Raw genomic sequence first — 12696 nt, forward strand, 5'->3', positions numbered from 1 at the left:
CAGCAGTTTGAAACTATCAGCTGCTCCGTGGGAGAAAGATGAGGCTTTCTGCTCCCGTAAAGATTTACAGCCTCAGAAACCCTGCACAGGGTCGCTATGATTTGGAACTGACTCCATGGCACATAACCACCACCACCACCTGCAACATTTATTCTACTTCCTCCCTGTTGCTCCCCATTTACATTGTATAGTTCACAAATGACCAAGACAAAAAAATATTTGATGTACAATTGCACAACAAAAAATTTTATATTCATTTAAATGTCCAAAAGGTAAGCCTCCTGCCCGTAGGCACACAGCCACTGTGTTTGCTGTAGTCCCTTTTCTAGGAAGAGATCTCAGGCTCCATTCATGCTCTTCCTTCTTGATGATCTTGGGATTCTCTGTTCCTGAAATGAAAGATTACCTACTCCCTCCTTTTAGTTACACATCTCCTACAATTACAGTTATGACAATCGCAATGAATCCTGCTGACAATTATTCACAATTGAGTCATAAATTCCTATCATTGTCACCCCCCATCTCCTTTCACCAGATCCATCTGGAAAGAGGGAAACTACTCAGTGGGGATTCTACTTATTCTTGCCATATGAATTTGTGAAACTATAAGAGTACTTTTACTCCATAAAAGATTAGTTTGATGGCTTGGGTATTTGTTTCAATCAAATGGTGGATTTCATCACAGCTATATGGACTCCTGTTATGGTGCTGTAGGATAAGCTGCTAATAATAAGACTGGCTGTTCAAAATCACCACTGCTTATTGGAACAACAACAACAATAGACAAATGCACACTGAATATGACTGGAAGAATATGCTCATTTTTGAGCCCTTAATGCACCACACTTTCCCTGTTGTTGTTAAGTGCCATCAAGTTGGTTCCATCCTGTAGCGACCCTGTATCAGGATTCTGAGGAGCAGCTGGTGGGCTTGAAGGAACTGTTGACCTTGAGGTTCAAATAGACTTTGCAGTCCAGCGCATTAACCCACAGTGCCACACCAGGACTCCACACTTGCCCCAGAGCTTCCTAAAATCTTCAAGGATGATTCAAATCATAGTTCAGTACTTGGTTAGGCGCTTAACACAGTTCTCACATAGGTAAACAGGCAATTGTATAAAATATCATTTCAAGATAAGTACTTGACCATAAGGTCAGTTTGGTTTAAACTGCAAGGTTGGTAGTTCAAAGTCACCAGCCATTCCTCGGAAACCTTAAAGAGAGTTGCTATGAGTTGGAACTGACTCAACAGCATTTAACAACAGACAAACAACAAATCTAAAGAATTGTGCATAGGGTTGATATGAGTCAGAACTGATATGAGCTGGCACTTAACAACAGCAATCAAAAGGAGTCCTGGTGAGGATGTAGTATAAGCACTAGACTGCAACCCCAAGGTTGGTGGTTCAAATACACCAGTAGCTCTGAGGGAGAAAGATGAGGCTATCTGCTCCTGTAAATATTTCCAGTATTGGAAACCTTATTTAGGGTCACTATGAGTCAGCATAGGAGTCCTGGTGTGGTGCTGTGGGCTAATGCAAAGTCGTTTGAAACTGCAAGGTCAGTGGTTCAAGCTCACTAGCTGCTCCTCGGAAACCCTATACAGGGTCGCTATGGGTCAGAATTGACTCGACAGCATTTCACAACAACAACAACATGAGTCAGAATCAATGTGAAGGCAGTGGATTTGATTTTTTTTTTCCAGTTTAGTCTAAAGAAGTAAATTAATTAATTTGGTAGAAAAACAAACCAGTAGGGAAAAGCCTCTGCCCTAATCAGGCGAGTGTTTCATCTGCAATGGAACCTTGTTTTCTATTTTTGCATTTTCACTTGCTCAATGTTTTATTCTTTTTAGGTACCATTAAGTGATTTTTGTGCCCTGGTCCATAATGTCATGCTAAACTGCACAGTGGACCTCAAGTTTGCTATATTAATAAAGAAACTGGCTACTTAATTAGAGTTTGGTATGAATCTAGCTCAGCAATGCTTTCCAAACATTCAGAGTTTAGAAATTGCTAATCAAATTTGTTTTTGAAGACCCAGAGAAAAACACAGGGACCCACGTATGTGTGTGTGTGTGTGAAGGTGTATGAAGAACTGGTCCAGTATAGTCAGTACAAAGCATTCCTCCGCACTCTCATTTTCACTTTTATCTAGGACTTGTTCCCTAAATTTTTTCATATACAGATGAGGGGACTTCAAAACTTTTGTGACAAGATGGAATTTTTCCACAAACTTTTTTTTGATGTTCCCTGGTTATGTCCTTTCCCCTACACAGGTGTTCACGGGCAAGTGTTCTGTCACTTTTCATGGCATCTGGGAATGTCTGTTTACGTAGCATTTGTGCAAATCCTCAAGGAATGTTAATTAAACTAAAATTTAATTCAACAAACATTGGGTGTCTACTATGTGAAAGGCATTGTGCTTTATGCTTTGAGGAACATAATGCTTAGTAAGATGTAGTTCTTTACTTCAAGAGGGATTCTAAACCAGTTACTATGGTATCAATTCCAACTCATAGCAGCCCCATGTATCAGAGCAGACCTGTGTGCCTCAGGGTTTTCAATGACTGGTTTTTATTTGTTTAGTTTTGAAACTTTTTATTGTGAATTGAGTGAAGTTTTACAGCGAAGATCATCAGTTTTATAGTTGACAAACCATATACTTTATTTCATCTCAGTGATTGCAACCTTCTTTCTGTACCAATAGTTACTTCACTTTTCCCCTGTGGTTCTTATTTCCATTCTACCCACTGTCCCTCCCTTCTCAACTTTGTCCTTAGGTAATTGTGGCCATTTTGATCTTGAATGGTAAGCACACCTTACTAGTGTTGTTGTCCCCTTATATAGCTATCTATGGCTTAGCTGAAAATTATCACGAAAGTGAGTTCTGTTTCAGACCTGAAGGATGGCTGAGGTCCACAGTCTCAGGTTCCTCCAGGCTCTTTCTGACCAGTAAGCCTGTTTGTTTGTTAAAAAAAATGATTTCAAAATTTGTTCCACGTTTGCTCCCACTCTATCAGGGCCCTTCTAATATGATCCTATTCAGAGCTGCTGGTAGTGGTAGCTGGGCACCATCTAATTCTTTTGGTCTCAGAGTCATGGTGACTGATGTTCCGGTTTTATTAGTCTATGGGACTAGTTTATTCCAAGCATCTTCAGTGTTCATCACTCTTCTTTCTTCTGCATATAGAGAGACCAATAGTTGCATCTCAGATGACTGCGCATGAGTTTTTAAGTTCCAGACACTATTCACCAAATAGGATGTAGAACTTTGTCTTTGTGGACTATGTTCTGCCAATTGACCTCAATGACTGATTTTTATTGATGGTAATAACATGATAAGTATTCTAATGAAATTACATATATGGTATCTATTTGCCTCTTTGGAAGTAGAGTGAGTGCATGGAAACATACCTTGTTACTAACACTTCTATAGGCTACCTTGATTAAGGGCACTGAAGTTGGACTCCTTCTAAAGGCATATTGTAATCAGATCAAGCCAATGGGTGTGTCTTTGAGATGAGGAATGGTGAAATTTCCCAGTGACAGTCTGGGTGGTTACTAGGGTAATTTTGCTTGAAGTATATAGTTTTCCAAATACCTGCATCTGATATACTTGGTGCTGCTTGTTAAACATACAGGTTTTTGGTGCTCAAGTCAGACCTGCTGAATCAGAATCTCCGGGAATGAAGCCCTGAACTCCACATTTTAGTAAATTTCTTGGTTGATTCTAAAGTTCAAAAACCATTGGTGTAAGGGTTGGTGAAGTGAAAAATAGACCAGTAGGATCGGAATTGAGATAGAATTTTGCAATTTGCTGCAGTTTATCCCATCTTAATGTCCTCCATTCTCCCTGCTCTGTTAAGGTCCTACCAAAAAACAAAGCAAAACAAAAACTCTAAACCTTGAAATAGACAAAGGCTTCAGGCTACGACATTTGAAATAGAGAGTTAAATTTTCTACAACGTGAAGAACATTTATTTTTTCACATTAAAGTACTCAGAGAGAAGAATCCAACTGCACGATTATCCACACACATATCATGGACGACTGGCTGGATTGTGATTTCACCTGTGGTGTGGACTGCCGAGGTCAGGGGAAGTACCCGTGTCTCCAGGTGTTTGTGAACCTCACCCACTCAGGTCAGAAAGCTCTTCTCCATTATAATGAAGAGGCTGTACAGATCAATTCCAAGGTAATGTGAAGTTCGTGTCATTAAAGGGCCAAAATTATAGCAACCCTCCCATGCCAAGCTGTCCTTAGGAGGGTGCAGCACCTAGGGTTTTCTCTAATGATAGAGATAGTTAATCATGGTGAATATTATGTCAGTAGTCAAAACAAGGTAAATGAAGTTAAAAGCATTCTTGAAGAAAAAATGGGAAAGGAAAGGAATTAGTCCAATTGCATAAATCTGCCCCTGGCATTTACAGGTGGAGTCAATGAGCGGAATTATTTGTAGGCAACCTTACTTTTGGAAGTCCCATTCAAAATGTTGACATGTACTCACAACCTACCTTAAATCAAACAAGTTTTCCTATTAAAGAAATTGAAGGGATTATTTAACTTTTTATTTCTAGTAAGTTACTAAGTTGACTCATAAGCTTTAAAGTTTGTGTTTATACCCAACTATATGGAATCTTGGTGTGGCACTGTATGATAAGCACTTGACTACTAACCATGAGGTTGGTGGTTCACATCTACCAGCTGCTCCTCAAAAAACTATGCAGGCTGAGTCAAAACTAACTCGATGGCACTTAATGACAACAACATAGACTGTAGGATAAGCACTAGCCTGCTAACCACTAGGTTGGTGGTTCAAATGTACCAGCTTCCTCTCAGAAAACCTATGCAGTGTCGATATGAGTCAGAACTGACTCAGTGGTACTCAACAACAACAATAAAAGTTAAGTCAGGTTAGTCGACGTTACATTTTGGTGTTTTTAATGTAGTGTTATGGGATAAAACACTTGACCGCCAGATCTGTTTGAATCACAAGGTTGATGGTTCAAACTCGCCAGTCGCTCCTTGGATACCCTATGCAGGGTTGCTATTAGTAGGAACTGACTCAATGGCACTTAACAACAACAACAATTAGACATTAATCTCAATCTGATGACTGCCATTTTTCTAATTTGGATGTGATAATTTTTAAGCTTTCAAATATTTTTGTAGGCCCTTGGCATAGTGCCTAACAGACATGAGACTATATCTCAAGTTGTGTTTGAAAAAAAATCATTAGTTGATAGAGTTATCTTCTTCTCTATTGGTTTTGCTCCCCTGGAACACTCCAAGTAGGACTATCTCCTATGGTATAGGACAAAAAACTTCACTGTGCTCTCCTTTAGGAAAAAAAATTACTACAGGAGATTGAAGCAAAGATATGAGGGGCATTGATCAGTGTTGAAAGCACCAAGTAGGGCTCAATAAATATTTCTGAAACGGACAAGTGGATTCATTGGTTTACTGCCCCAGAAGACAACTTGAGGATGAACCATGGTCTTTAGGATGTTGGATGCTGCCTCTTCTGCAATGGTATCATATTGTAAGAATTCCTTCCTACAAATAATTTTTTTAGAGAAAAGAAAAAAGGCTTCCCAGGCCATGGCACATAAGATACATTTATAATTTTTAATGTAATAATTCAAAAATAAAAATGGTTTTGTTTGTATTTTTTAAAACAGCCCAGCTGTATTGTTTTGCCACCAAGAATTATTGTCTTAGGATACTGTCAATGCTGAATTTTTTTGCCATTGAATTAGTTCCGACTCAGTGACCTCGTATAGGGTTTCCAAGGAGCAGGTGGTAGGTTTGAACCACCAGCCTTACAGTCAGCAGTCCAGTGCTTATCCTACAATACCACACCAGGATTTCATATCCTTGTTTAACACCTGGGAATGGCCATTTCACTCTGTGCCCTCCTGTGAACTCTTCTCCATGAGTTATGTAACAGATTTTATTCACCTTCTGAAATTGAAAACAAAATCAGTTGCCATGGGTTGACTCTGACTCATGGCGACCCAGATGTGTCAGAGTAGAATTGTGTTCCATAGGGTTTTTAATGTCTGATTTCTCAGCAGTAGATCATTAGGATTTTTGTCCAAGATGTTGTCTGGCTGGACTTGAGCCTTCAACCTTTTGGTTAGCAGCCAAGGTTGTTAACTGTTTGCACTACTCAGGGACTCCTTTAAGATCGAAATTCTCCACTAACAGCTTCAAATTGAAGCTATTTCATAATTAAAATAGTTGTTTTATTGCTTGGCATTGGTGATAGTACCTCTATCTTTCTTTCTCTTTACTATTTCTAGTGCTTTTACACACCTAAGTGCCACCGAGATAGGAATGATTTGCACAACAGTGCTTTGGACATAAAGGAATTCTTCGATCACAAAAATGGGACCCCCTTTTCATGCTTCTACAGTCCAGACAGCCAAACTGAAGATGTCATTCTCATAAAGAAGTATGACCAAATGATTATCTTCCATAGTTTGTTTTGGCCTTCGTTGACTCTGCTAGGTGGTGGCCTGATTGTTGGTATGGTGAGATTGACACAGCATCTGTCACTACTGTGTGAGAAATACAGCACTGCAGTCAGAGATGAGGTAAGTGGCAAAATGCCCTATACAGAACAGCATCAATTCCCACTGTGCAGTGTGAGGAGCAGAAAAATCCTAAGATGGTGGCCAAATTAAAGTCTCATCCTTTAGGTACCATTTCTGTAATTGAGAACCGAATTATGCCTTCTAGCAAACTAATCATGTAGAGGGTAATTAAAGTATCATGTGGGAAAAAATTGAAAAAGCCTCATTATGTTTCTACTATTTCTATGTATACGTGTAAACATACCGCCTTTCTACTACAAATCTCTCTCCACATGAGTCAAAAGAAGCCTTTTTGCTGTTCTTGCATGGCAAAATGAGCTCAGAGTAATTGTTTCATTTAATTTTACCTCTACCTAGAATCTTGTGATGTGGAAAAAAAATGGTGAGGGCATCTAACCTATTGAGTGCTAACCCATACCAGCCTGATTCTATCAATGTAGTTTGCATTAAAATATTTCTCATAAAAAATTCTTAGTGAACAATAACTATATAGGGAGATAAAAATCTGCTAGATAATTTAAGAAAACGTAGTCCTGCTGTAGCTATTATAATTTGTTTTCTTCACCATTCATGATAAAGGAAAGTCATTGCCTAGAAGATTGACCAAGTTTAGAGTTACTTATATTTAACCTTGCCATCCACCATGTAATTTTTCTTTCAGCAACATTTTTCTTCCAGTTAATTATGCTTTTGATAAGCTCATTTTCTTTTTTATGCATATTCTGGTGGGGGTGGGAGAAATGGCTAGTAATATACTATGAAGTAGCAGAGCAACAGTAGAAATTAATATCCAACTCAGATAATTCATTGTAGAAAAGTCCCACATGGATAGTCAACAGTAGTGTGTACTTTAATGAAGCTACCATGGTTATTAAATACTGAATGTCACATGACCTTCTCAACAAGTACTTTCTGGGTTAAACTGAATATATGCTGTAATATATGAGTCAAAAGCAGAGTTTGTTCTGATTTCCAATGTGCCTCAAAGTGTCTTTAAAATTTTACTGTTGTTGATAAATGCTGTCAAGTCAGTTCTGACTCATAGCAACCCTTTTTTAAGGATTTCCAAGGAGCTGCTGGTGGGTTTGAACCACCAGCCTTGTGGTTAGCAAAATTTTACCAAAAAACTTTAAATCAAGGTCAGTAGAAAGAATGAGATTTCAGAAGCAACTTTTACATGTAACACATAATCAAGCCAGAAATTTCTAAGTTGGTTTAATGGTTTTTAACAATTTCAAATCACACATTGCAAAATAAACTGAACAATACAGCAAATCTGACTTGACTAACAAACATGTTTCTCTTGTCTAGTTTGGACTGGAGAGAACATGTGCTTAAGAGTAGTGGGACTTACTTGGGCTTGTAGTCTACAATACAACTATGTAGCTAAGTATCCTTGGGCAAGTCAGGGAAACTGTCTGAGGTTCTCTTCTTCCAAGAGATTATTTTAAGGAATAGATGAAGTAGGATATGTGAAACACCTAGCTTAGTTTCTGGCACAAGTTTTGTTGTTTTTAAGTGCTATGGAGTTGGTTGCGACTCATAGCAACTCTGTATATGGTTTTGGAAGAGCAGCTGGTAGGTCTGAACCTCTGATACTGCGTTTAGCAGTCCAATATATATCCTACAGCACCACACTTCGATTATTAGTAGATAAAAACTCATGAAAACAGTCATATTCAGTCTATTCACTTTTCATTGGTATAGGGTCTGGGTTAGGAGAGAATTTACCTGTTCCTTTGGCTTAATATGATGTATATTTAAGGCCCAGAATTTACTGTTTAAAAGATCGTGTTCAAATATTTTGTAAACCAAAGACTTCTTTAATAATAAAAAAATGCATTTGTATACATTTTAAGACATGCTGCAAATTGAGATTCTGTAGTTTTTGTTAAAGGCCACATCTATTCCAATCCATAAAAGTTCGATGCCCATGTAAACAATGTGCATTTCTTGGGATTTTAAAATCCAAACAATTCCAAACCAGTAAGTTGAAACCTCAACTATGTGTTTCAATGATCACTGCCTTCCATTCTGCTAGAGTCTGCTTGGGTCTTCTCAGGAAACACAAATTGTGCTGGAGAGCAAAGTCAATTTAGAATAGGAATTTAAAATCACCCAAACCATTTGGTAAATACATGTAATTGAAGTAAGGATTTGCTTAACTGCTTAGAAGATGCCCGTTAAGTAATGCTGATCAAAAGCCCAGATTTACTTTCTCAAGGTTTATAGTAACTGAATGCAGTACCAGTTTGCCTTTAGTTTCACTTCTTTTTAGTTTTGGTCTTCAATTAAATTTGAAAAAAGAAAGTGTATATATACACACAGGGGCTAAAAAAGATTACGGAAAAATGGAATTCAAAGATAGTGGACTTTTTTCAGGAGCTTTTTGAAGTATAGTTCTACCTAAAATAACAAGCCTATATAACCTTGCTACTTTTATATTTTAAAGGATGGCACTGTACATTTCTCCAGACTGGTGCAGAAAAATTAGCTTCAGTTTTTGAATCGAGTGTTCTTAGCCATTATTGATAAGAACTCAAATGCAGCTAAATTTGAACAATGGTTTGCTTTAAAGTATTCAAAAGAACTGGCAAAACAGAATGATCCCTCTATTCTTTTTTTTTTTTTTTTAAATAGCTATAAGTACACTAAGGATTGTTTGGACACAAGTATTTTTTTTTTCCTTTTTTAATAAACAGCGTGTTGTTACAGACTGCAAAGTTAAAGAAAAGCAGACATTAACAGTTTCTGGTGAGCAGACAGAAAATGCAGTCATAGATCACAGTTCTTGCTAGGAACAGCAAGACTGGGAAGAGGTCTTCAGTTTAGTGACACTGGATTATTGTATATTCTTAATACAGTAACACATGCATCTTGCTGTGTCTAGTACTTTTTGGGCATCATTGAAAGAACATTAAAAAAATTTTTTTTTCAGATGAGTGCAGGATACCACAGGACTTCAACTAATTGAATGACAAAAGAGAAATCAATTTACTACAATTAAAAATGGGTGTGGGAGCTCCTTTTTGAAGCTTCCACACTAAATTTTTGATGCACTAATAGTCTTCTTTTAGAAATCACATTCCCCAAGATACTAATAGTGCTTATGTTATGTTTCAAACAAATATCCTTTTAGATTTTATTCAACCCAGACTTCCCAAGTTCAAGGACTGATCACACTGAATTCATTGACAGCAACTGAAACAGGTTTTACAGCCAAGGGATTTCTATAAATTGGATGAAGGTCAAACTCTCCAACCACTTTTAGGAATTTAAATTTGGAAAGGGGCTCTTACGAAATCAATAGATTTGGAAATTCATACTAAAACTACAGAGTTTAGTCTTATTAAAAGTTCTAAGAAATATAAAATAATAACGGTTTTCTGCCTCCCTAACCCAGGATTAACAAAAGTAAGACTTACTTAAAAATATCCATGGCCTTTAGCATAACCACACAATCATTTTAGTGACAGATTAAATGATGTTGTGGTTAAATGCAGAGATTCAATTGGCTTACCAAATTCACTGGGACCCGTTTCTGTATTTAGCAACATGAAGAATGGTATTGTTGGTAGTGAAAATCAGTTACCTAAGTACACTAGATGTACAATGGACTGAGTTTTTAATTCCCCTGCCTCCCTCCCCTCCACACTAAAGTTCTCACATGGAGCTGTGTAAAAATTAAGTCAGGTAATAGCCTACAGCTCACACTCATATCTTAAGCTAAATATTCACAAAACCAAGCAGGAAGAATGGTGTGGTACTAGTAAAAATTGGTACTAATAAAAATAAGCAAATCTTTTAAGTGGAATATTTGCAGGAAATAAACTTATTTCAGGATTAACATCCCAACTTGGGAAACTCCTTAGTAGGTTTCTAAACTCATCTGAATTTTACACATTTGGTGCCTACATCTTTTTATAAAGATACCTCTTGACTAGGGGAGTATCAAACAGTGTGTATATAAACAGACATGTGCAAACACACACACACACACACAAAATGCACTGACAATGCAGCAAAGAGGACAAAATTAATTTTAAACATGAAATTCAAGACCTGGTATCAGGGTCTTTTCCAAAAGGCTGGAGTCAAAATAAATTGCTAATGTCTCAAATGCCATTAAAATGCAAGATGTGCCAATCTGACTTTATAGATCCAAAATATTGTGCTCTGCAAAATCTTTGTAATGTCAGAGCCTCAAGTACTGAATTGCAACTTCTCTATTTTTCCCCCTCATTATCTATCTGTTTTAGCACCTAAAGCCTTCTGAGGCAGAGTTAACAATCCAATTGTATCATCACTGGTGTTCCATCCACTTAATATAATCCTCATAATATCAGAAAGTGAAATGATTTTTTTAGAGAAAAGAAAAAAGGCTTCCCAGGCCATGGCACATAAGATACATTTATAATTTTTAATGTAATAATTCAAAAATAAAAATGGTTTTGTTTGTATTTTTAAAAACAGCCCAGCTGTATTGTTTTGCCACCAAGAATTATTATCTTAGGATCCTGTCAATGCTGAATTTTTTTCATCAGTCTATCAGTCTTCAAAATCCCAACTTTGATGAAGAGTTCATTCCCTTTTGGTATGCAAAATAGACTCTTGGAAGTTTTAGCCTTCTCTTATACAGTGACCCCTCAGAGCAGAATATGAGGAATGGGAGTCATTAAAAGAACTCCCCCCTCTTCTACCCCCTCCCTTCCATATTCCTCTCTTCTCAAAAATGTCTGAATTATGAACGTTGTTTTGAAATAGTAGAAGCACCACAGTCTACCAACACCACAATATTGTTTCTAAGCTGAAATATTTTCTTGATGTCTTGGACATCAAAATAATTTTTTAAGTGGATTCTGAATATGTGGGTCCAGCCCAGGTTTGCAGTATGTATAGATCTATAAACAAGAGGAACTTATTATATTCAGGAAAGTTAACATGCTGGCTTTAAAATAATGCTGGGAATTAAATTTCTTCAAAAAGTTGGTAAGCATGGACTGTATTGATCAGAACAGGTATTAAATGGATTTACAAAATCATAAACACATCCAAGTTTATGTGCTCTGAAATTTCTACAGTGCCTTTGAAATGTGGCCTGCTCATATTTTTTTATGTAATGCCAAATCATTCAATTTTTGATGGAAAAAATAATACAGATGGACTGTGTTTTATCTATGTGAAAATTCCCAATCCATTAAAAATAAAATCCAAGTGGATGCATACATTCTAATAATCATTTTCCTTATTAATAAAAACTACACTTTACACAAAATACTTTTATCAGCAGCTGTTTTCATCAAAAAACAAAAAACCAATAGTCATAGTTTCACAGTTGAAAAAGTTACACATTAAAATATTTTACAATTCATTATATATTCACCAGGTTCCCGTTTCCTAATGGGCTTATAATATAAAGCAGATTAGAAGGGAAAAACCTCAAAGTTGATTATTCTGACACTAAGTTGTACACAGGACACTAAGAACCCATAGGAAGCTTAGGTTCTATCATAAAATAGCAACCAAATTTCATTCTTTAAAAAAATCCAATTAAAAACATTATATATATATATATATATATATATATATATATATATATGAACCAGATTCCACAATATGATTAAAACAGATTTCAAACTAACAGCAATCTAAAAATCTTCAAAATAAATGTTTTTCTGTAGCCAAGAATATGGCTAAAAAGTTAAAGCACGATTTTCAAACAGTTGATTATTTCTTGTTAGAATGTCTCTAAAATTAATTTTTTCTTCTTTAAATTTGCTTTCCTTGTTTTATCAAAGTAACCACTGAAGAAAATATATTCTCTAGTGATCTGATGAAATTTTAGAGCCAATAGTTGGTTATACCACTGAAAAGGAGGAGGATGGTTAGCCTCAAGAATGGACCAATCCACAGGGACTCATCTGGGATACTAAAGTACCAGAATCAGCTATGTTAATCACTGTCTTACAATAGATCCCAGCCACCCACTTAGCATTCAATCCAACTTTGGTTCTTTGCTTTCTGTACCTCTTTCCTTATTTTTAATGTTGTTTGCTTAAACTCTGCTTAGATTTGTTTAAAATTTACTTTGCTTTG

At 36.6% G+C, this 12696-nt stretch overlaps 1 protein-coding gene across 2 annotated transcripts in view; it reads left to right on the top strand.

Annotated features, from left to right (window-relative positions):
• The window catches only part of KCNMB3 (potassium large conductance calcium-activated channel, subfamily M beta member 3), a 28603-nt gene extending 18989 nt beyond the window's left edge, over positions 1-9614 (top strand). The window contains exons 3-4 of one of the 2 annotated variants that reach the window (XM_006867705.1): positions 3998-4196; positions 9303-9614. In XM_006867705.1, coding sequence (XP_006867767.1) covers positions 3998-4196; positions 9303-9398 — 295 coding nt within the window. In that variant the 3' untranslated portion in view covers positions 9399-9614. Of the gene's footprint in view, positions 1-3997; positions 4197-6306; positions 6691-9302 lie in introns of those variants that run through there. The other variant, XM_006867704.1, reaches the window with a different exon arrangement.
• The last annotated feature ends 3082 nt before the right edge of the window (positions 9615-12696 follow it).

Source organism: Chrysochloris asiatica, unplaced genomic scaffold (genome assembly GCF_000296735.1).
Source record: "Chrysochloris asiatica unplaced genomic scaffold, ChrAsi1.0 scaffold00108, whole genome shotgun sequence".
Classification (NCBI taxonomy): domain Eukaryota; kingdom Metazoa; phylum Chordata; class Mammalia; order Afrosoricida; family Chrysochloridae; genus Chrysochloris; species Chrysochloris asiatica.